At 45.8% G+C, this 22,721-nt stretch overlaps 1 protein-coding gene across 2 annotated transcripts in view; it reads left to right on the forward strand.

Moving 5' to 3' along the window:
* The window catches only part of SPACA7 (sperm acrosome associated 7), a 32,445-nt gene extending 11,710 nt beyond the window's left edge, over positions 1 to 20,735 (forward strand). The window contains exons 4-6 of one of the 2 annotated variants that reach the window (XM_023621857.2): positions 17,472 to 17,507; positions 18,220 to 18,300; positions 20,589 to 20,735. In XM_023621857.2, the coding sequence (XP_023477625.1) occupies positions 17,472 to 17,507; positions 18,220 to 18,300; positions 20,589 to 20,605 (134 nt within the window). In that variant the 3' untranslated portion in view covers positions 20,606 to 20,735. The remainder of the gene's footprint in view (positions 1 to 17,471; positions 17,508 to 18,219; positions 18,301 to 20,588) is intronic. The other variant, XR_011428107.1, reaches the window with a different exon arrangement.
* The last annotated feature ends 1,986 nt before the right edge of the window (positions 20,736 to 22,721 follow it).

A 22,721-nucleotide genomic window follows, 5' to 3' on the forward strand; every position in this document is an offset into this window, starting at 1 on the left:
GTATTAACATTTGAATATATGAAGCATTGCTGTGGTTTTAACAGTCATAACTGTAGAAAAAGGTGCATATAGAAAAGCACCACTCGCCCGGCATGCGATCCATCCCGGATGTGACAATGTCGTGAGTTCATGTCATCCTGCCTGTGTTTCCTTTTGCACAGAGGAGGACATACGTGTATGTTTGCGCATCCCTCCTTCGTTCCCTGAGGGGTGCAGTCCGTAAATCTCCTCCAGCCTTCACTTTTCACTTGACGTTGTGAAGGGAAATCACTCCACGTGGGGCAGTGGAGCTCTCCCTCTGTTCTCTGCAGCTGCCAGCATTTCACAGCGCTTACGACCCACACTCAGTGCCCCCGTCCCCTCTGTGCGGTCTTTCCACTTGTTTGCAGTCTTCTGCAGTTGCAAACAACACAGCAATGGAAGGCCTGGTGCATGTCTATTTTCATATAATTAGAGACCTTTCTCCAGGGCCAATGCTTAGAAATCGGGACAGCGGGATCAAAAATGAGGGAATATGTAGTCTTAATAGTCAGATGATACCTGACGATATTTACCTAACTTTCCCAAACACATTTTCAAGTAAACCTTTAAAACAATATTAGCGTTTCATCTCAACCTTTTAAAATAAACTCTGGGCCCAAATGTCCGTAAGTGTGTAATCAAGAAAATGTCCACCCATTTTTCCCATGTTCATCATCAAAGAACCCAGAGACGGTGGGAGTTACTGAGTCAGCGGTCCTGAGAGTTACCTGAATCACAATTCTCTTCTGGTGGTGAGGACAGAGTTTCCAGCCATGGCAAGCGGGACCTGGTAGTTACCCCACCTGCATTCCAAACGTGGTGGGACAGACAGACAGTGTGCGTGTCTGAGCCGGACCGCGTCCCCCCAGCCTCGCCAGCAGGGTGTCGTCATACTTTCAAATTATCACCAATCTTACGGGCAAGGAGCCACATCTCAGTGTTGTTTTAATTCGCAATTCTCCCACCATGAGCGAGTTTGAACGTCTCATATGCATACGGGTCATTTTTATATCATTGTTGTGAATGTTCCATTCAGGCCATTTTCTCATTTTTCTACCAGGTTTTTGGTCTTTTTATCCTCAATCTCTAAGAGTTCTTTCTATTTTAGGAATATTACACCTTTGTCTGAGACACACATGGCAAATATTTTTTTTCCACTTTGTCAGTTGTCTTTGGACTATGTTTAAAATTTTTTCATGCAGAAACTTTCAATTTTTCTGTCATCAAAATGACCCATCATGAGTTGCCTTTAGCTTCTGAGCCACAGCGACAGTGTTTGTCTACACCGCGGCTGAGGAGGAATCGGCCGTGTTTCCTCTGGTCCTTACACGACTTCATCTGCCCCGCTGCTTGGCGATCCCTTGTCCGTTTGGAGTTACCTTTGGGTATGGTGTGAAGTATCTTTCTAATTTTCTGTCTTTACACATGGCTACCCACTCATACCAGCGCCATTTATTGAAAAGCCCGTCTTCGCCCCCAAGATTTGCAATGCCACACCGATTTTATACTAAGCATCTGCAGGTGTGGCTCCCTCTGTTCTGGGCTGTGCATCCTCCTGCGCTGCTCTCTTCGTCTATTAACGTGCCAGCCCCACGGGCTTAAGTGTATTTTAACTTCTGGGAGGCCAGTACCCCTCTTAGTTTTTCTTTTTGAGTGTTTTCCTGATTGTTCTTGCATGTCTTTTGTCAACATGTCTAATTTCTGTTTTTCAACTTGTGTTTTTATTGGGATTGCATTACATTTCCAAAGTAATTTAGGAAGAACAGACATCTTCGTGATGTTGAGTTGTTCCAGCCAAGAAAAGGTGACATCTTTCCCTTTGTTCGAGTCTACTTTCACCTTTCAGGAGAATTTTTAAATTTTCCTTACTGTACATTTCACATTAAGTTTATTCCTAAGTATTTGGTCTTCTTTGTTGCTATTGTATATGAGATTTTCTCTACTATTGTGTACTTTAACTGGTTTTTCTTTGTATCTATAAATGCTATTGATTTCTCTAGGTTAATTTTTTTATTCTGCTATCTTATTGAATTCTTTTATTGCTTGAGTTCATTTTATCACTGATTCTATGGATTTTCCAGACACACTTTATTATCATCTACAAATAGAAAAGATTTTCTTCTTTTTCCACCAATGTTTTTGCATCTCTTTGATTTCCCTTACCTGATTGCATTGGCTCATCTGTCTAGGATGATGTTTAACAGCGGAAGGGCTAGTGGGCATCATTGCCTCCCTCGTGATCTTAGCAGAAAAGCCTCTACTGTCTACCCACTAAGTAAGATTCTGGCTTTAAGACAGACATGCATGTATTTTAAGATGTAAAGAAAGTATCCACCAATTCTTTCACGTTTTGTCAAAGTTTTTTCATCATCTTTGAAGACAATTACATTTTTTTTCTTGAGATCTGTTAATATGGTGCATAATGTTTTAATGAATTTCCTAACTAATATTGAACCAATCTTTCATTCCTGGAATAAATTCCACTTGGTCACATTGACTATTTTCTTAAAATGGTATTGGATTCTGCTAGTCAATATTTTATTTAGTATCTTTGCACTCAAATACACACGTGACATTAGTCTGTAGTTTTCTGTACTATCTTTGTCAGGTTGAAGTATCAATGTTATACCTGCTTTATAATGAAGAATTAGAAAATTTTCCTTCCTTTTGGATTCTCCTAGAAAGTTTGTAGAGCATTGGAACCATCTGGTCTTTTCAGATTTGTTAGAAATGACCGTGAAAACTTCTCATTTTGGTGCTTTTTTCTGGAGGGAAAGTGACCCCTTTAGGCCTTCTTAATCGAATGGGGTCAGTCTCGGCAGTCTATATTGAGTGAAGTTACAGGGAATTACCCGTCTTCTGTGTTTTCAAAAGTATTTGCATAGAGATCTTCGAATTGTCTCATTTTTTAAACACCATTTGTTTCCATTGCTATTTCCTCCTTGTCACTTCTTATTTTGTAAATTTATGCTTTTGCTTTTTCTTCTTAATCAGATAAACTAGTAGTTTGTCTAGTTTATCAATTTTTTTCCCAAAATCTAGGGGTTTGATATACAAATTGACTCCACTGTTTTTTCATCTGGTCCTCATTAATTTCTGCCTTTGTCATTAATACTTCCTTCTTTATGTTTTCTTATAGTTCGTTCACTTTGTTGTCCTTTTTCTAATTTTTAGAGCTGAGTAATTCTTTTATTTCACTTTACCAATAAGTGTTTCATGCTATGGTCCTTTCAATGTATCCCATAGATTCTCACACATAGTGTTTTAATTATCATTATGTTCCAGAAATTCTACAATTGTAGTTCATACTTCCTTTTTACCCAAAAGTTTTCCAATAAAATGTTTTCTAATTTCCAAGTAATAGGGTCTTTTCTCTCTGTTTCTGTTAATAATTTCCAGTTTTATTGCGCTGTGATCAGAAAGTGTTGTTTTTAATAATTCTACTTTATGAAATTGACTTAAGTTTTCTTTGTGACCTCATATATAACTAATTTTTGTGACTATTCCATGAGCACTTGAGAAGAAGACGTCTTCTCTTCTCTCAATGCGTAAAGGATGCTTGGTGCATATTCGCAATAGCCGCCTTACAGGTTGTGCTGTTTAAGTCTCCTTTCTCCTTCCTGATTTCTCATCCCTTTTGTCTTTGAGAATGGTGGACAAAATTCCGCTAATATAAATGTGCTTCTGTCTATGCATCCTTGCGTTTCCTGTGTTTTTTGCTCTATAAGAGTGACTTGAGTTATTTGGTGCATGGATTTTCATGAGTATCATGTCTTCATTGTGAGCTCTGCTTTCAGTGTTAAACAAAGCCCCTCTTTGCCATGTTTAATGCTTCGGGGCTTGAATTTTACTGTCTGTAATACAAGGATCACTATTCTCTGCTTTCTTCTTATTTCAGTTTACCTGATACATCTTTGTCCATTGTTTTTTTAATCGTTCAGCATCACTTTAACTACACAGCATACACTTGGATCTTGCTTTCTAAGGAGAATTGCAAAAAAAGATTTAACAGATGAGTTAACACTCTTTTCCATTATTGGTATGACTGACATTTGCTGGAAAAGCCTGAAAGTTTCACACTGATAGAATTTTGTTTAAAAAAAAAAAAACTTCATAAAGGATTTACTGGAGGAATGGAGAAGTGAGATGTAAGAAGCAACAGTGAACAAAAAAATTGGAAAATAGCAGGGTGAATCCGGACAAGGGTCCCCTGAGTAAAACAGTAATTGCCAAGCGGTTTCTACCTGGCGGAGTTACGCAGCATGCACGAGCGCAGGTTTCCCCTGACCTCAGACAGGCGTCTCTGCATAATGGCCAGAGTCTCGGCGAGTTCCTGCGTGTCTGCACGATGGGGGTGGTGGAAACACTCCCCTGGTGTCACCCGTCGCCATTTTGCTGTTTGTTCAGTCTTTCTCATTACACGAATGTAATGTCTTCTACTTCCTGGTCAGCCTGCACAGTCCATTTTGGATTTTGCGGTGTGTCCGGGGTGATGGAAAGCCAGAGCTGGGAGAGATCCGACGATCCACCAGAACAAGGTGGTTTTCAGAGAGCAGAGCAATGCAGAGCGGCACTCACGGCCGATGGACAGCCAGTGCCATTGTGTTAGAGGACGGGCCCTTTCAGTTAAAAGAAAACTGCATCCTGGAGTCCACACGTTCCCTCCGGTAGGAAGGGTGGAGGGACGGAGTCTGCGCCTGGACCCAGGACCTCGCTGGGGCCGCCCTGCCATTGCGGCTTTGCTTCATCTCACTTGCTCCAGCCTGAGTCAGACCTTTTCCTTTTCAGGAAAAGCTAAATGGAAGTGTTAAGGCAGCTCCCAGTTTAGCTTGCTTCCTAAAAATTAAGGGAAAGAGTGGGGGGGGGGGGGCTGGTGGGGGACATTGGCTTCCTGAGGGAAAAGCAGCGTTTGCGCTTTGTTTCAGCGCCTACCACACTGCCTTGCAGAGTCCCTTTGCGTGTCCCTCCCCCCAGCGGAATGTGGCCTCCTGAGGGGAATGAGTGCTCTGTCCTCCATGGCGCCCAGCACTTTGTGCAGAGCAGATGTCTGTTGACCCTGAATGAAGGAATGGATGAAGTGTCACAGCTGGAAGGGAACATAAAACCTTGGAGTTCGCTTGAGCAAAGGACTGGCAAAGACGCCTCTATGGGAATGTGTGGGAAAACTTAGAGTCATTCACACGGAGAAAAGGCAAAATCTCATACTGTTCTAATAACTTTACAAGCCACTCAACACAACTGGACAGAGTTGCTGTGTGTCACACAGGTGCCGGGTTCTTGGGTCCACAAACGAACCAGCCAAGGACCTCGCCCTGAGGAGCTCAGTCTTGCCGGGGAAACAGGTCAGGAAATGGTATACTAGAGAGATGTGTGTGCTCACGGAGGGACTGAACTGGAGAAACAGCTGAAGAAAAGATAAGGAGTCTTTTCTCCACGTTCACTGAAGGCAAATGACAAAGACAAACTCTGGCAAAAACGGAGAAGAGAGCAGACCGTGAAATGGCTACAATGGAGAGAGAAACCCGTCTCCTTCCTGGGAGTTAGGACACCAATGGCTTCCCCTCGGCCGGCCTGGTTAGCTGGACACCTTTCCAAAGGAAGGGGCCCTCATCAAGCCAGTGTTCCCACACTGCAGGTGGCTGCTGATGAGTGGGTCATGAAGTCAACCTATTGGGTTGGCACCAACATTTAAAACAGAAGAGTAGAAGCAACAAATGTTGGAGAGGTTGTGGAGAAAAAGGAACCCTCATACACTGCTGGTGGGAATGCAAACTGCTGCAGCCACTATGGAAAACAGTATGGAGATTCCTCAAAAAACTAAAAATAGAACTACCAGACGATCCAGCCATCCCACTACTGGGTACCTATCCAAAGAGCTTGAAGTCAGCAATCCCAAAAGTCCTGTGCACCCCAATGTTTATTGCAGCACTGTTTACAATAGCCAAGACGTGGAAGCAACCTAAGTGCCCATCAACAGACGAGTGGATAAAGAAGATGTGGTACATTTATACAATGGAATACTACTCAGCTGCAAAACAGAACAAAATCATTCCATTTGCAATAACATGGATGGACCTTGAGAGAATTATGTTAAGTGAAATAAGCCAGTTAGAGAAGGATAATCTGTGTATGACTCCACTCATATGAGGAATTTAAAACTATGGACCAAGAACAGTTTAGTGGATACCAGGGGAAAGGTGGGGTGGGGGGTGGGCACAAAGGGTGAAGTGGTGCACCTACAACACGACTGACAAACATTAATGTACAATTGAAATTTCACAAGATTGCAACCTATCATTAACTCAATAAAAAAAATAATAATAATAATAAAAAAACCAGAAGACTAGAATAAAAACAGAGTGCCTGTCTTAGAGAGTGAAAGAGAGAGAGAGAACTCGGTCACAATGAGAGGCCATTTCCTCACCGTGGGAGGAGATCTAAAGACCATGAGCCACTGCCTGAGGAGACTCTCACCTCCCGCTGGGTCTCCCAGACCTGGGAGCGTACGTTGGCTGCACACTGCGCTGTGGTCTCCTGATGGCGCTGGAGCAGGAGCCAGGACCAACTTCCTGCAGGATGGACGCACAGCAGGTCCTATTGTCGCTGGAAGCCTGCCTTCCTCTTGGGATGACCTGTGCTCGCAGGGCTGTGCTTCAGCAATTTATCCCAAGCAAAGATGAGACCCGTCACCTGCAGGAGGAACTGGTTTATCCATTTGAGCTTGTTTTTGTGGCGGCCATAGAAAAGACGGGGCGGCTTAAACAATGGGAATTGATTGCCTCTCAGTTCTGGAGGCCAAAGTCCGAGATCAAGGTGTCAGCAGGTTGGTTCCTTCGAGGCCGTGAGAATCTGCTCCAGGCTCTCCCCCAGCTTCTGGTGGTTTCCCACAGTGTGGCGTTCCTTGGCTTGTAGATGCGTCACCTGATCTGATTTCTGCCCCATCGTCACATGGCGTTCTACCTGTGTGTCTCTGGGTCTAAATTTCCCCTTTTTTAGGGACATCAGTCATCCTGGATTAGGGCCACCCTACTCCAGTGGGACCTCATCTTAACCAGTCACATTTGCAGGGACCCTTTCCAAATAAGGTCACATTCTGAGGTACTGGAGGTCAGGACTTCACCACGTGAACTTTAAGGACCCCTAATACCACCTGCCAACACAGACCTTCAGGCCAGTTTCTGGGAAAGGGCCCATCAGGCCCAGGGGAGTTTCCCCGCTGGATGTTGACTGCATTTTCTAAAAATAAAAGCAAATACTTTGCACGTTCTTCTAATTAAGAAACAGAGCACAGCTCAGGGAGCCTTGTCTTCTTGCTATTTTATTTCCTCTCATGGTTGGATGTGGCCCCTGACGCCGGGGCCCCGGCTGGGGGGTGTGGCGCCCACGTTTCCAAGGAGACTGCAGACGTGGCTCCCACGGCTGCCTCGGGAGGACCCACGCAGTCGGTCGGAAGCTGTGAGCGATCCGCGTGCAGAGTCCACTGGGGCCTCAAACCCGTCACCGGAGCACCTCTCGGAAGAGGCTGTGGTCCAGCAGGGAAAGCGCCATCTCTAAGCCACGTCGACGTGTGCTCCATTTGTCAGGTTGCTTCTACGGCCGCGACGCCAAAGCATTCCGGTTTCTTGTTCGTGGGCTGAAAGTGTTTTTGTCCTGAGCCTGGTTGCTGTGGACAGAAAAATGTGTATGGAAATTCAACTGGCACGTGGTCGCCAGTAACAGTGAGAACAGTAATGATGCTGCCTCGATGTGCCTCTAGCATCTCACATAAGAGAAACGGCCCCACAAACCCGTGGATCCCTGCCCGTGGCTGCCCTCGGGCCACGTGTGGACGCGCATGGTGATGGAGACGGTGATAACTGGCTTGTGGACGGGCCTGGCACTGTCATGTGCATCATTTATGCCCAACAGGCTCATGAGACAGGCGTGCGTGTCTCCTCTGGAACAGGAAGTTGTTTAAGGAACAGACTGGTTAGCAGTCCTGACCACTAGGGTAAAAAGCTACATCACTTGTCTTGTCTGTTCTAGAAAAGTGCAGACTTTGCAGCCACACCACGATCACCGAAAGAACAGCTGTCTCCCGGGGGTGACTCCTCTGTGAGCATCAGAAACTCGGACAGCAAGCCTGGCGGCACCTTCTAGGAAAACCTGCAAAGCCCACTCTCCCCAGAGGTCCAAAGCACCATAAGCAGGACCCAAGAATGCACTGCCCGGGAAGGTGCCGTGCTGGGCCCAGGGTAGCTGCATACAGCAGGCGCTCCATAAAGACTTCTGAGAGAGTCCGTGATTGAACCTAGTACCTGCCAAATTCCCTACTTTCTCCCAAGAGCTACTTAAATCCACCCCTCTCCAAAGAACCAGCTGATAGTCCTAAGAGATCCACCATTTGTACTTGTGTGCCTTGTATCTGGCTAGATAGATGAGAGAGAGATACGTAGATAGATATAGAGATGATTAACAACATAGAGATAGATTTAATTTGGGGAAAAGAAAGCTTATCGTATAAGATGGTCTTTTGACTTGAAAAGCAGTTTCCTCAAGTCAGTAACCTTTATTCCTTTTGGGTGAACTCGTGGTCATTTGCAGCCATTTTCTAATCAAAGCATGCCTGTGCCTAGGGTTGTCCATTTCCCCCTATATTTGCCCTTAATCCTCCTCCATGCACGTAAGCGGAAGTGGACCTAAACCACACAGCAACGCTAAACATGTGGCAGTCACTGGACTGGAAGTCCCTCCAGGACAAGCGCCAGGAAGCAGTAGTTTGTGTCCCGCCCTCAGGCCTGGAAGCCAGTCTCTGGCACACAGTGGCTGCTGACGAATGTTTGCTAAAGAAATGAGTGAGCACAGGAATAACAAACGCATAATTATCAATAAGGCGTAATCATGAAGAATAGTGAGTAACTGTTCCCCTGTAACTGAAAATCATCACCATGACGGCGAAGTTATGCCCTCGAGGCACCCGCCATGTGCCGGCGCTGTCGGGTTGAACACCCCATTAGACCCCACGCCAATTTTCTGTGGGCCATGTCATCTTAGGCCATTTCACAGGTGTGGGCTCTCAGGCCCAGAGGCTGCGTAACTCTCCCCTAGCGAGCCCTGGGGTGTGAGCCCAGGGACCTGCAAGAGACCCCGGGGGTGATTCGAGCCCCTTTCAAGGACACCTGGAGAACCTGCACCAGAGAGTGTCCCGGAGGCCACTCACAGCAGTACTGACCAGCTCTGAGGACTAGGTCTCGGTTTCTCTAACTCTGACGGCCGCCCAGCGCCTCTGCCTGTCTTTCGCTTGGCTGATTCCACCTGCGCTAAGTGCTGGAAAGGTCGCCGCCGAACAATGAGGCGCTGGTCTACTGCTCAAGTGTTGACTGCAGGAGATGATTTCCATCTAAGGAGCCGGCAGCAAGCACTTCCCGCCTCCCTGTTGTGACACGGAGGGGACCGTGAGCCCTGGTGCCCTGCAGAGCTTGGCTCCTGCGGAACAGGATGACCCTCACCCTACACCCCCAGCCTATGTGGGCAGATTTATCTAGAACTTTCTCCTGTCTCCAAAGATAAAATCATCTCCCCTAAAGTGCTCTTGAGGAGTCAGTTTTCCTGATACTCTCTTCCTGTCTGGAGATGGCCTCAATGTTTAGCGTTGATTTAAGTACAAAATGGACTTTTGCTTCTTCATCTTCCAAGACCCCCCAAGTTTGCAGCGATTCGTCTAAACTAGGTTAGAAGTCAACCCCAGAGTCTTTGTAGATAAACGTTGACCTCAGAAGACAGGCATTGTATTTGTCTCTTGCCAACAGGCTTTGGGAGCCTCAGAATTGGAGGGGATGAGCAGATTTAACACCCCTTGAGGACCAATGTATTGGGTTGAACCATTAGAAATTACTGTGTGTGCAGATCAAAAAGGGTCCAACCCCCACAATTTCATTGGTCCAACTCTACCCCTGGAAGCCTTCCTTCCAGGTGCCCCTGCCCGATGGAGCAGCTCGCCCACCCCTCAGGCTTCCTTCCGGAAGGGTGTCACCTCTCCTCTCTCCATCCGTGGTTCTCACACAACACCCAAGCTCCGCTGGGAGCAGATGCACATCCACCCAGTCCTGTCACCACAGATGGGAGGCTTCCTTTGCTGAATGGCCTTCCTCGGAATTCCAGCCTCCTCCCCAAATGGACACACAAAATGCCCAGCACACAAGCCGGCTCACAACAGTCAGCCTTTTGTTCATTTGTTCCACAAGCAGAGCAATCCCAGGTCTTTAGGACTCACTGTTCAGGGCTACACTGAGCTCCTCACTGACTTTCCCAAAGATATAAAAGTATAGACGCCAGAACATCATCCTTTCGAGCCTCTGTACCCTCAGAATTGTGAGGCAAAGAGGTTAAGTAGGGCTCCAAGGAGTGAACCTCTGGTGTGAAATTCCAGCCACCAGAGCAGGGGGACTGCTTGGAAACACTCGCCCTCCTTCCTGGGCTGGAATAGTTCCCTTACGCTACTAGGGGGCATGATGCCACTGACCAGGTAATAGGACCTTTCCCTGACGCTTGGTCATTTTTATCTTAATCTTAACTCTTACTGGTGTCTGTCACATTCCAATGGAAATCCGACTAACCCTCCCGCCATCTTCCTGGCTGAAGGGGAGTGGAAATGGGAACGTTTCTGTGGGACACGGGGCATGGGAAACAGTGAGGGGTAGAAGCGAAGAGCCCGTCAGATCCCGGATCCACCTCCTGCTAGCTGTGTGATCTTGATTAAGTTACTTCAGCCCTCTGAACATCTGCTTCATCATCTCTAAGTTGCGGGGGATGGTACCTTAACTTACAGGGTTATTGTGAGGATTAAATGAATTGATACAGGTGAAGGACTTGGGCAGAGCCTGCTTCCTAAGGAGTGCTAGGCAATTTTACTAGACTTTTTGCTTTTTATTAAGGTATAATTAACATGCAGTGAAATTCATCCTTTTTAGCGTACAGTTCTGCAAGTTTTGAGATATGTTTGGAGTCACATCACCCCACCACAAATGAGATGGAGAACAGGTCCGTCACCAAAAGCTCCCATGCTTCTGTGTAGTCAATTCCTTCCCCAGGCCTAAAAAATACTGACCTGTTTCCTGTCCCCATAATTTTGCCTTTTCCAGAAGGTCATGTAAGTGGTATTGTATACGATGTACTCTTTCAAGTCTGGCTTCTCAATTAGCACAATGCATTTGAGATTGAGCCATGCTGTTGTGTCTGTCACAGTTCATTCCTCTTTATTGCTCAGTGATATTCCACCCGAACCATACTTTGTTTATTAATTTGTCAGTAGAATGACATTTGACTTGTTTCCAGGTCTTGGAATTACAAATAAAGCCACTGTCAACATTGACATACAAGTTTTTGGATGAATATAAATTTTCATTTCATTTAGGTAAATATCTAAAGGTATGGTAACTATGTTTACTTTATAAGAAACTGTCAAACAGATTTTTGTGTTCCCATTAGCAGGATATTAGTTGCCCTGGGTTCTCCTCAGCACTTGATATTTTCTTCTATTTTTTTAGCCATTCTAATAGGTATGCAGTAGTATCTTATTGCAGTATTAATTTGCATTTCCCTCATGTCTAATAATGTTGAGTATCTTTTTATGTGCTTATTTGCTATCTATATATCTTTTTTGGTCAAGTATCTCTTCAAATATTTGTCCCATTTTTTATAAATTTGTTTTCTTGTTATTGAGTTTTGAGAGCTATTTACGTATTCTGGATACAAGTCCTTTATCTGCTTTATGATTGGAAAATATTTTCTCCCAGTCTATACCTTGCTTTTTAATTTGCTGAACTATCTCCCAAAGGTCAGAAGTTCTTAGTACAGATTGAGTCCAATTTATCAATTTTCATTTTATGAATCATGCTTTTGGTCTCAAATATAAGAAATCTTTGCTGAATTCAAAATAACAAATATTTTCTATATTCTTCTATAGAAGTTTTAAAGTTGCAGATTTTATTACATTTAAGACTGTGATCCATTTTGAGTTAATTTGTGTATATGGTGTAAGGTATAGATTATTTTGTTTTGATTTGGTTTCTTGCATAGTGATGACCAATTGTTCCAACACTGTTTGTTGAAAAATCTCAGCTTTCTCTGTTGAATTGCCTTTGCACATATGTCAACAATCAGTTGGTCATATATGTGTGGGTCTATTTCTGGACTCTTTATTTTGTTTCATTGTCTAAGATCTGTTCTTTCTCAGATATCACATTGGCTTGATTACTGTATGTTGATAATAAGGTTTGAGATCAGGTAGTGTGAATCCTCCCATTTTATTCTTGATTTTCAAAATTGATTTGGCTATTCTGGTTTCTTTGTCTTCCCATATAAATTTCAGAGACAGGTTGTTAATTTCTACCAAAAAAAACTTTGTTGGGATTTGATTGGGATAACTACAAATCTATAGATCAACTTGGCAGGAACTGACATCTTAACATTCAGTCTTTGGATCTATGGATGATTCCATTTATTTAGGTCCTCTTTGATTTCTCTCATCCATGTTTTGCAGTGTTCTGCATAAAGACCTTGCATATATTTTACTAGCGCTATACATAAATATCTAATTCTTGATGTTCTAATTGTTCATTTCTAGAATATAGAAATGCAACCGTTTTGTGGCTCAGTAACCCACCACTTTGTTCAACTCACTCCCCAGTTCTGGGAGCTTCCCCGTAGATTCTTTGGGATTTTCTACACAGAGAGTCATATTATCTGTGAATAGCTTTTTTTTCCTTTCCAGTGTCTACACCTTTGTTTACTTTTCTGGCCTTATTTTACGTGCTCCCGTACACTGTTGAATGTTAAATAGGAGTGGTAAGAACAGACACTCTTTCATAACTTTAGAGTGAAAGCGTAAAGGATGCTTTTCTTAGGGAGAATATGAGCTGTAGGTATTTTATAGACTTTTTATTGGTTGAAGAAATTGCCGTCTACTCCTGGTTTGCTGAGAGTTTTGATCGTGAATGGATGTTGAATTTTGACAAAGGCTTTTTCTGTATCTATTGCAGGCCTGGTGAACTTTTTTGGGAAAAGTCAGATAGTAAATATTTTAGTCTTTGAATGCAATATGGGCCCTGTTGCTAGTACTTAATTCTGCCATGATAAAGCAACCAGAGGCAATACATAAAAGAATGACTATGGCTGCCTTCCAATAAAATTTTATTTACTAAAACAGATGCTGATCCATATTTGGCCGATAAGCCACAGCTTGCCAACCCCCACTCTATTGAAATGATCAGTTGATTTTTCTTTATTCTGTTCATGTGGCAAATTACATGTGATTGATATTTGAATGTTGAACTAGCACTGTATTCCCAGGATAAACCCACTTGGTCATGACATAGTTGCCTTTTTATATATTTTAGATTCAATTTACTAAAATTTAGTTAAGAATTTTTGCATCTAAGATCATGAGTGATACTGGCTTGTAGATTTTTCTTCTTCCGATGCTTTTGTCTAGTACGGTTTCAAGGTAATAATGTCCTCATAGAATGAGTTGGGTAGTGTTCCCTCTTCAATTTTCTAGATACGTCTGTATGAAATGAATATTATTTCTACCTAAAATGTCTGGTAGAATTTACCAATGAAGAAACTTGGGCCTGTATTTTCTTTGTGAAAAGGTTTTTAACTACAGATTTCATTTCTTTTATAAATCAAGGGCTCTTTAGTGTATCTATTTCTTCTTTAGTGAGCTTTAGTACTTTGGGTTTTTAAAGGATTTGTTTATTTCATGTAAATTGGCAAAGTTGTTCATAACAGTTTCTTATTATCTTTTCAGTGTTTGCAGGAACTGTGCTGATGTCATTCTCTCATTCTTGATATTAGCAATTTGTGCCCTTTTTATCCCAATCAGTCTAATTGGAGGTTTATCAACTGTATTGATCTACTCAGAGAACCAGGCTTTTGGTTCATTTTTCTCTACTATTTTTCTCTTTATTATTATCATGATTTCTGCTCTTAAATTCATTATTTTCTTTCCTCTGCTTTTGAGTTTTATTTCCTCCTTTTCTATGATTTCTTAGTGTGAATACTTAGATCATAGATTTGAGACTTTTCGTCTTTTCTATGTGAGTGTTTAGTACTAAAAATTTCCTCTAAAGACCATTTTAATCACATCCTACAAATTTTGATATGCTATGTTTTTATTTTCATTCAGTTCAAAATACTTTATCATTCACCTTTAAATCTGTTCTTTGACCCATAGGTCATTTAGAAATGTGCTATTTAGCTTTCAAATATCTGGAGATTTTTCCCATACCATTATGTTATTGATTTATAATTCAATTCCATTTTGGTCAGAGAACATACGTTATGTGACTTGAATGTTTTTAAGTGCCTTTTTAAAACTTTAGATATAGCCCAGAATATAGTGTACTTTAGCAAATATTCCATGTGCACTTGAAAAGAAAGTGTATTATGTGGTTGATTTGTGGAATGTTTTATAAACGTCAATTAGACCAAGCAGGGGAATAGCTCTGTTCCAGTCTTCTCTATCCTTGTGGAATCTCTGTTTACTTGTTCAACTGATTATGAAGAAGGAAGAGCTGAAATCTCAAACTGTAATTGTGGATTCGCCCACTCCTCGCTTTAGGTCTAGCCATGTTTGTTTCACGTACGTTGAAGCTCTCTCATTACTTTCATCGACATGCACGAACATGTAGAATATTACGTCTTCTTGATGAATTTTCCCTTAACATTAAGCAATGACCCTCGGGGCTGGCCCCTTGGCCGAGGTTCGGGCGGCCCAGGGTTTCACCAGTTTGGATCCTGGGCGCGGACATGGCAGTGCTGGTCAGGCCATGCTGAGGCAGTGTCCCACATGCCACAACTAGAAGGACCACAACTAAAATATGCAACTATGTACTGGGGGAATTTAGGGAGAAAAAGCAGAGAAAAAGAAGAAGAAGAGGAAGATTGGCAACAGTTGTTAGCTCAGGTGCCAATCTTTGAAAAAAAAAGAAAGAAAGAAATGACCCTCTTTATCCCTAGTAATAGTCTTTTCTCCTAAATATACTTTGTCTGAAATTTAAGTAGCCTCTCTAGGTTTCTTTTGATTAGTATTAGCATGGCATATCTTCTCGATTATTTTATCTTAAAGTGGGTTTTCTGTAGGCAGTAAACAGTTGGATCTTGCTTTTTCATCTAATCTGACAATCCCTGCTTCCTGAACACATGGGATACCGTCTAGCACTATAATAATTTTTAATATGCTTGCCTTCTAATTCCAGGATCTGTGTCATTTCTGGGTTGGTTTTGACTGATTAATTCTTCTCATTATAGGTCGCGTTTTACTGCTTATTTGCAGGCCTGGTAATTTTTTGTAGATGCCAAACATGAATTTCACTTTGTTGGGCATTGGATATTCCTGTGTTTTTGAAAATATTATTGAGCTTTGTTCTTGGGCCCAGTCAGGTTCCTTTGAAGCAGTTTGATCCTGTTGAGCTCACTGTTAAGCTTTGCCAGATGAGACCAAGCAGCATTCACTTTAAGGCTGATCTTCCCCAAAACTGAGGGAACAGAATTCTGAGAACTCTGCCCAATGCCCTGTGTGTAGTGAGGCTTTCTCATCTTTACTGGTGGGAACACCATCTCTCTCTGGCCTGGCCGAGCTCTGGAAAAACGGTTCTGCCATCCTTTGGGTGGTTTCTTTCCTTCCGCAGGCAGTTTCCTCACAGCCTCTCATGGACAGTGCTCAGCTGAAGCCTTGGGGCAGCCCTCTGCAGGTCTCCAGACGCCCTTCCAGCCTCTGTCTCTACTCTGTCCTTTGAACTCTAGCTGCTTTGGCCTCTGCCATCTCCCAATTCCATCTCCTCAACATACTGAGACCTCTGGGCTCTGCCTGTGTCCCACTCACTGCCCTGGCCTGGAAACCCTCCAGGCAGTAAACTGGAACAATCGTAGGGAGCCCCTCATTGGTTTCCCCTCTCTGTCCCTTGCTGCCTATTGTCTGGTGTTTGGGAAATCATTGTTGCATATGATTTTTCTAGTTTTTTAATTAACTTGGGAGGATAAATCTGGTCCTTGTTACTCCATCTCGTTCAAACATGAGAGTTCAAATACTAGACTTTTACTCATGTGGTTCCATTGGGAATCCTGTAGCTGTGAAAAGTTCAGCATTTCAACCCTGGAAAAAGCTTCCGAGTGGCCTGGAAGGAGCAGGCCAGAGACACTAGCCCACTGCGTTCTTTCCCAGCGAGGCCACATCCCGCCTCAGGGACCTTGGGCGAAAGCTGCTTTGCCTCTCTGGGGTCTCAGCTACAAATGGAGAGTAAACATCACCCACAAGCCTTACCAGGTGCGCTGATGGTCAAGGGACCCTCCCCATTACAGAGACCGCACAAATGTTATCATGACCTGCGCTTCCTTGGGACCCCAAAGGCTGAAGCTCATACTCCACAGGCAAGCAAAGTTATCATGTAAATTTTTTTGTATTTATTGATGAATTATATATGTTTCCATAAAACAGCCTGAATTATCTGCCAAAATTTCCTAAGCGATTTCTTCTAAAGAGTATAAATGTGGCTTTAAGTATTCAGTGAGAGTATGACGCTGGCAGCAGTCTCTGTGGTGTAGACTATCCCTGGAAGGAGACACAGGAACAGAAGTCAACTGTGGCCTCCAGGAGGAAGCTGGAAATGGGGAGCCAGCTAGCGGAAAGGGACGTACTTTTCATGGACGGTCTTTTTTTTTTTTAAGATTTTATTTTTTCCTTTTTCTCCCCAAAGACCCCTGTTACATAGTTGTGTATTCTAGTTGTGGATCATTCTAGTTGTGGCATGTGGGATGCAGCCTCAGCATGGCTTGATGAGCGGTGCCATGTCCACACCCAGGATTCGAACCAACAAAACCCTGGGCCGAGGAAGCGGAGGAGCACGTGGACTTAACCACTCGGCCAGGGGGCCCACCCCTGGATGGTCTATTTTTAAATTTAAAAATTGTACCAAGGGCTTGTAGTACTTACTAAAAATGTAAATTTGGTAACTAAAATAATTTGCATTAATATTTTTCAAAGCCTGAAGCAGCCTGAAGGATGACAGATTTGCAAACGTCTTCCCTTTCTTGTTGTCAGAACAGCCATGTCCCCCTGTGTGATTTCCGGGATGTGTGGAAAGTCCTTATGGTCCACAACAGCATCTCTGACATCTTGACTTTAGTTTAAGACTCTGGGCTCTGTTAAAATCTAAGTGTTCTGTGGGACATGTGTAATTTCGTGCCAGGATCATTAATTTCCTATTAACATTAGCTTTACCAAAAGATCCATTCACTCACTCAATAAATACCTACTAAGCACGGGCTAGGAGCTGAAAGGTGCACACAGTAGTGTTCTTTTCCAAGAACCCACAGACTAAGGCGAGACCCCGACCAGCCAACAACCAGTCACTATTCACATGTTCACCAGATACAAATGAGCTAAACCTACAGGTTTCCATGTGTTCCAGGTTGTACTCATGGAGTTCTGGGAAGACTGAAGGAGGGTGAGTCATCTTGACGCACTTGGAGAGCAGGGAGGGTGGGGAAGGAGAAGCAGGAGAGCACCCCGCAGGGCAGGGTGCAGTGAGGGTGGTCCCCCAAGAAAAGGGAGCCTCGCCAGCTAGGAGCTGCCCTAGACTGAGCCCCCAACCCTGACTCTGCAGGGGCCAAGTGCAGAGCTGCTCCTGGACCCACAAAACTCCACCCTGCTCCTTCCGCAGTAGCGGGACCAGTCCCACACAATTACTGGTAACAAAGGGCTGGACAGGAAGAAGGGAATTACCCTTTTGAGGAGTGAAGGGTCTTATAGAATGTGTGCCCAGGTCCAAGGACAGTGTCCAAGCCATCAGGAGCATTATCCACAGAAATATCCAGCGCTCAGCACTAGGGACGAGGCACCCTTGCTACACACGATTGACAACATGGGTGCGTGCTAGGGTACCCTCGCAGAGTAGGGAGAAAATGCAGAGAGAGGATGGAGAGGCCAGTCTCCGCCCAGTGCTGAAGCACAACCACACATTCTTGGTTCTGTGCTCACTGAAGGAAAGGGTGTTTAGATGGCCTCACCTCAAACGGAGATTTGCACTACTGTCGCGTGCTCAGTCCACTGCTCCTCGCTCAGAGTTAATAGTTTTCTGAAGTTGAAAAGAAAACGTGTTTGGAAATGGCCCTTGATTATTTACCAAAGCTTGATCGTTGTACTCATTTTTTCCACAGTAAAGAAGAAATCAAATAAAAATCAAAATGAAAAACTATCAGTTCTGGGCAAAACCCTTCAAACTGTGGGAAGATCTTCAGGTAAACTGGAATAAAAGATAAGTGGTTCCTCACGCAGGGTTCTTTCCCTGGTGTGAAGAGAAGGAACACGTCTGCCCCGGGGACCACGTGCCTTGTGAACAGCTCCCTGAAGGAGCAGGTGGCATGGTCAGGCCCTGGGGAGAGCAGCAGGGAGCCGCACAGGAGTCTCCTGGTGGCTGTCCATGTGGGACACCCGGCCCACCGAGTCCAGATCCGAGGAGTCCTGGGCCACATACACCATGTCCCCTCCCCCCCCCCAACCAAACTGAGCGAGGGGCCACTCCTCTTTCCCAGGATCAACCGGGACGCCTGAGGCCACTGTCACATGCCCGTGTTGGCGGTTGCCTGGCCCTGGTGCCCAGGCCCGGGAGGTCCCCAACCTCCGTCAGACGGCCCTCGCTGCAGGCAGCCTCCCACCTGGGGCTGACTCTCACATCGGGGGGGCCACCTCCCACCCCTCCTCACTGCCTTCTCAGGTACGACTTCCTAACTGCTGAGGTTGGCCCAAGCATGACCTCCCGTGGCTTCTCCCCCGAGCCCCACACTTCTCCCTGGAACTTTCCGGAACACCTCCGAGCCTCTTCTCCAGGCCAGTCCTCCTCCCGTCCTCCTGTCCCTCCGAGGCGGACCTCCGTGGACACGTTGCTGGCTCTAACCCACACCCAGCATTCTGCACGCCACACATCTGCCCACCACCCTAAGTCTGCGTTGGTTTCAGGGACACGTCGCACCATCACTTTCAAGCTGATGTCAGGGAAACTACTGAGGCCTTGGGACACGGGCTGTGCTAGGCCACGTCAGTCGGCTTTTTGTAGATCTGAGCGCAGGACCAAACATTTACACCCGGTCACCTTCATTCAACCTTCATCTGATGTTTCTTGAGCACCTACTGTGCGCCAGCCCTGTTCTGAGTTCTCGAGATTTATCCCTGTAGACACAGACAGCCCTGCCCTCACGGAGCCCACATTCTAGGGGCTAGATGTGCCCCACTGTTCCAGCCTGTTGGGAAACTTCTGGGTCCTGACTATTCCTGCTCCTCCAGCCCCAATCATGTTCGAGGAGGCAGTCTGCCATCTTGTCCTGGTTTAAATGCCGACAAGGATGGGGTTCCAGACATGTCACTAGGGACCTCCCAGTTGCACAAGCTGCTGCCAAGCACAGGCTGGGAGCTGCTCTGAAGTGGGACCCCCCACTTCAGACTTTGTGGGGTCAGAGCCAGGCCTGGGCCCTGAAACCTCGGGCCCCATGGTCTGCACCTCCTCCCACAGCAGGACCGGCCGACACAAGCAGGGGAAGAGAGGGAGGTCAGTGGTCGCTCAGCCTGCTGCAAGTTTACCAGCCCGTCCTTCACCAGCCAATTCCCGCTGCTCCAGATATAGATGTCAAGGGGGGCTTTGGCAAATCCCAGCTCCCTGGGACGCGAGTGCTCCGACAGGAGAACAATAAGGTCTCCCATAAGTCAAGTGTCTAGAGACAGGGCCTCTCCCCTGATGGGGCCGCTGTAAGTGAGCCCCGTGCCTGTGCACTTGGGGACAGGCAGTGGGAGCTCCAGGAAAGACAGTGGGGCGTCCAGGGCTTGGGGTCCAGCAATGCTGGGACAGGGAGGAACGAGAGTCCTTGAGCCCCCAGATACGACATCACAGGAGTGGCTCCGCAGTGGGCTGCCCCTGAGAGAGGAAGGGACCGCCCAGCCCAGCAGAGCTCAGAGCAGGCCCTCTGGGTTTTGAGGTGGATGCAGTGGAAATGAGACATTGAAGGGGACAGACTAGCTGGGGAGAGCAGATGGCAGCCTGGCCCTCAGACACCCCTCCTCCATCCCTGTGACCACCTCCACCTGGCTCCTCCCACCTCCCTGCTGCTCCTCCTCCGGCTGCGGCACCCCCTACCCCAAGACCCTGCCAGTTCTCTTCTCTCCCCACCTCGCTCATTGCTCCCCTCACCTAAACCCGTACTTTCCGCTTCTCCCTCCATGCCATCAATGCCCATGTGAGCCCCAACCTCTCTAGGATTCTGTCCTGCATCTTTAACATCCTCTGAGCATCTCCAGGTGACATCCAGCACCTTAGACTCAGAATGCCCCACCTGCCTCATTCCCCCACCCCCTGCAAGGACTTTCTCTTCTTCTGTCTCCTTCTAGTCGACACAGCTCCTCCCATTGCTGCCCGCAGACCAGGGACACATGAAGCTAGTCTCAGGCAGCTGTGGGACTCTATGGGGGCGTCTGAAATGCAGGCTAATGGCATGAGCAGAACACCTCCAATTTCTCAAGAAAATCTCTCTCCAAACAGGACATTCTTTCCAGTAAATGGAAGAGGAGGAGCATGGCTCAGAAGAGGCGCAGAGCGGTCAGCACGGCCGCCAGCTCCGAGGGGCTCCCTACAGCAGGAAACCCACCCACCCACCCCACCCTCAGGAATAAAGGACTTATGTAGACACACAGGTATGGTTAGCCACCCATAGAAGGAGAGCTGTTTCGTTCATGAAATCCGAAGAAGAGTTCACTTATTTAGACCATTTATTTAGACGTCAAGCTAGAGGGTATGTGGGTTTCTTTTCGTTGTTTTTTTCTAAAGGAAACAAGAAAATTATCAAGTCCGAGAAGAGCACCATCGAAAGGTTCCTCTTTTCTAACAGAATAAGGTCTGAGGAAGGTTAGCCTCAGAGCTTCTGAGAATTCTGTCCGTGATGAACCAGAGTTTGTAGTGGCCTGCAGGCCAGCTGCCCGGCTCCCTCCTCCTGCAGCCGCAGAAAAGCGCACATGCACGTCTACAAAACACACACTCAGTTTCCCTGCGCTGTAGTGTTTACAGGCCTGGGAAAGTGCAGAGTGGGTCTCTGTGGCATGGGAGAGGAAAGTGCGCCCCAAGTGGGGTGTCCGCCCCACAGCACTTCCTGGGGAGGCGACTGAACATATCTTCCGGCAAGTCTGCTCGTCCAAGCCCATCCTGACCCTGGGCAGGCTCCATGGCTGCAGACTCATGAGGTGCCCAGGCTGGAAAGAGTTACTCAGGACAGGTGTGGTTGTCCCGTTTCTCCACAAAGGCAGGTCCGGGGAAGTTGGTGAATGCTATACTAGAACGAGCCTGGATAGAGAACTCCCGTCCCGAGACACAGTCTTGGCAATGGATTGGTATTCGTTCTAAAACACCGTTTTTCAAGGTAGTTGGGAATTGAGTTAAACTAAACCATTTTGGGGCCAGCCCCATGGCCGAGTGGTTAAGTTCACGCCCTCCACTTTGGCAGCCCAGGGTTTCAATGAGCACATCAGGCCATGCTGAGGCAGCGTCCCACAGGCCACAACTAGAAGGACACACAACTAGAATATATAGCTGTATACTGGGGGGCTTTGGGGAGAAAAGAAGAAGAAGAAGAAAATATTGGCAGCAGTTGTTAGTCGGGTGGCAATCTTTAAAAAAAACCAAACAACTAAATGATTTTATTTGTAACTGTGGGCTGTACGCTCTTCTCAAGAGAGACAGACGTCTTCTCCTCTCTTCCCTAATATCAGCAAGTCAGCTGTAACACCGAGGAGTGGGGATTAGAGGCAGAGACTTGAGGCCCCTATCCTATTTCCACAACACCATTCTGCAGCCTCTCTATCAATAAACAGGTATTGCAGTGTGGGGATTTTTTTCTGTTTTTATGAATATAGTTTTAATTTTTCTGTTTTGTGCTTGAATCTCACAAAACATTTTTAGAGTACTTTGTGATTTGTAAGCTGTTTGCATGCGCATGTTGCCACTGAACCCCCACCACAGTGCTGGGAGGGAGCTGTCACCTCCACTTGGTCTCCACTCGGAGACAGCAGGCGACTTTCCCCTTGTCACACGGTCACATGGTCCGTGGTAGACCCGGTGCTCTGTCTCGGCCTGGGATCTTCCTGCCACACGTTCTAACAGTCAGCAGCATCACGCTTTCCAAGCAGGATCTTCCAGAGCTGGTCCCCAGGAGAACTTTGACAGAGCAAGACCGACCTCAATAAAACAAAGTATAAAAACATCGTTGACTTGGCCTCTCCCTTTCCCTCACTCCATTCCTGATCTCGTGGGATCCCTGATGGCAGGGATTTTCAAAGGCTGAAAGTTTAATGCTTTCATGTTTGACCCTATCGGAATGTCTTCTCTCAGTGACGGCATCAACAAGGCCGAGTCAAACGTTGGTTCTCAGTGCCATCGAGGCTCACGGAGAGTCCAGGCCGCTTCTCAGGGTTAGGGACCTTCAGCCACTGCTCTCAGGAGGCTGAAAGGACAGCTGAGGAACTAAATTTATGAACGAACACATAAATATTAGTATTAGCTAGCAAAAGTCAAGTGATGACTTGGCTTATGGGCAGTAAGCGTTAAAAAACGTGCCTTTGAACTGGAAGTGGGCCTTCCACTGGGTCCAGAGCCGAATGGGACCCTCCATGGAGAAGAGTCAAC

This window comes from Equus caballus, chromosome 17 (genome assembly GCF_041296265.1).
Source record: "Equus caballus isolate H_3958 breed thoroughbred chromosome 17, TB-T2T, whole genome shotgun sequence".
Classification (NCBI taxonomy): domain Eukaryota; kingdom Metazoa; phylum Chordata; class Mammalia; order Perissodactyla; family Equidae; genus Equus; species Equus caballus.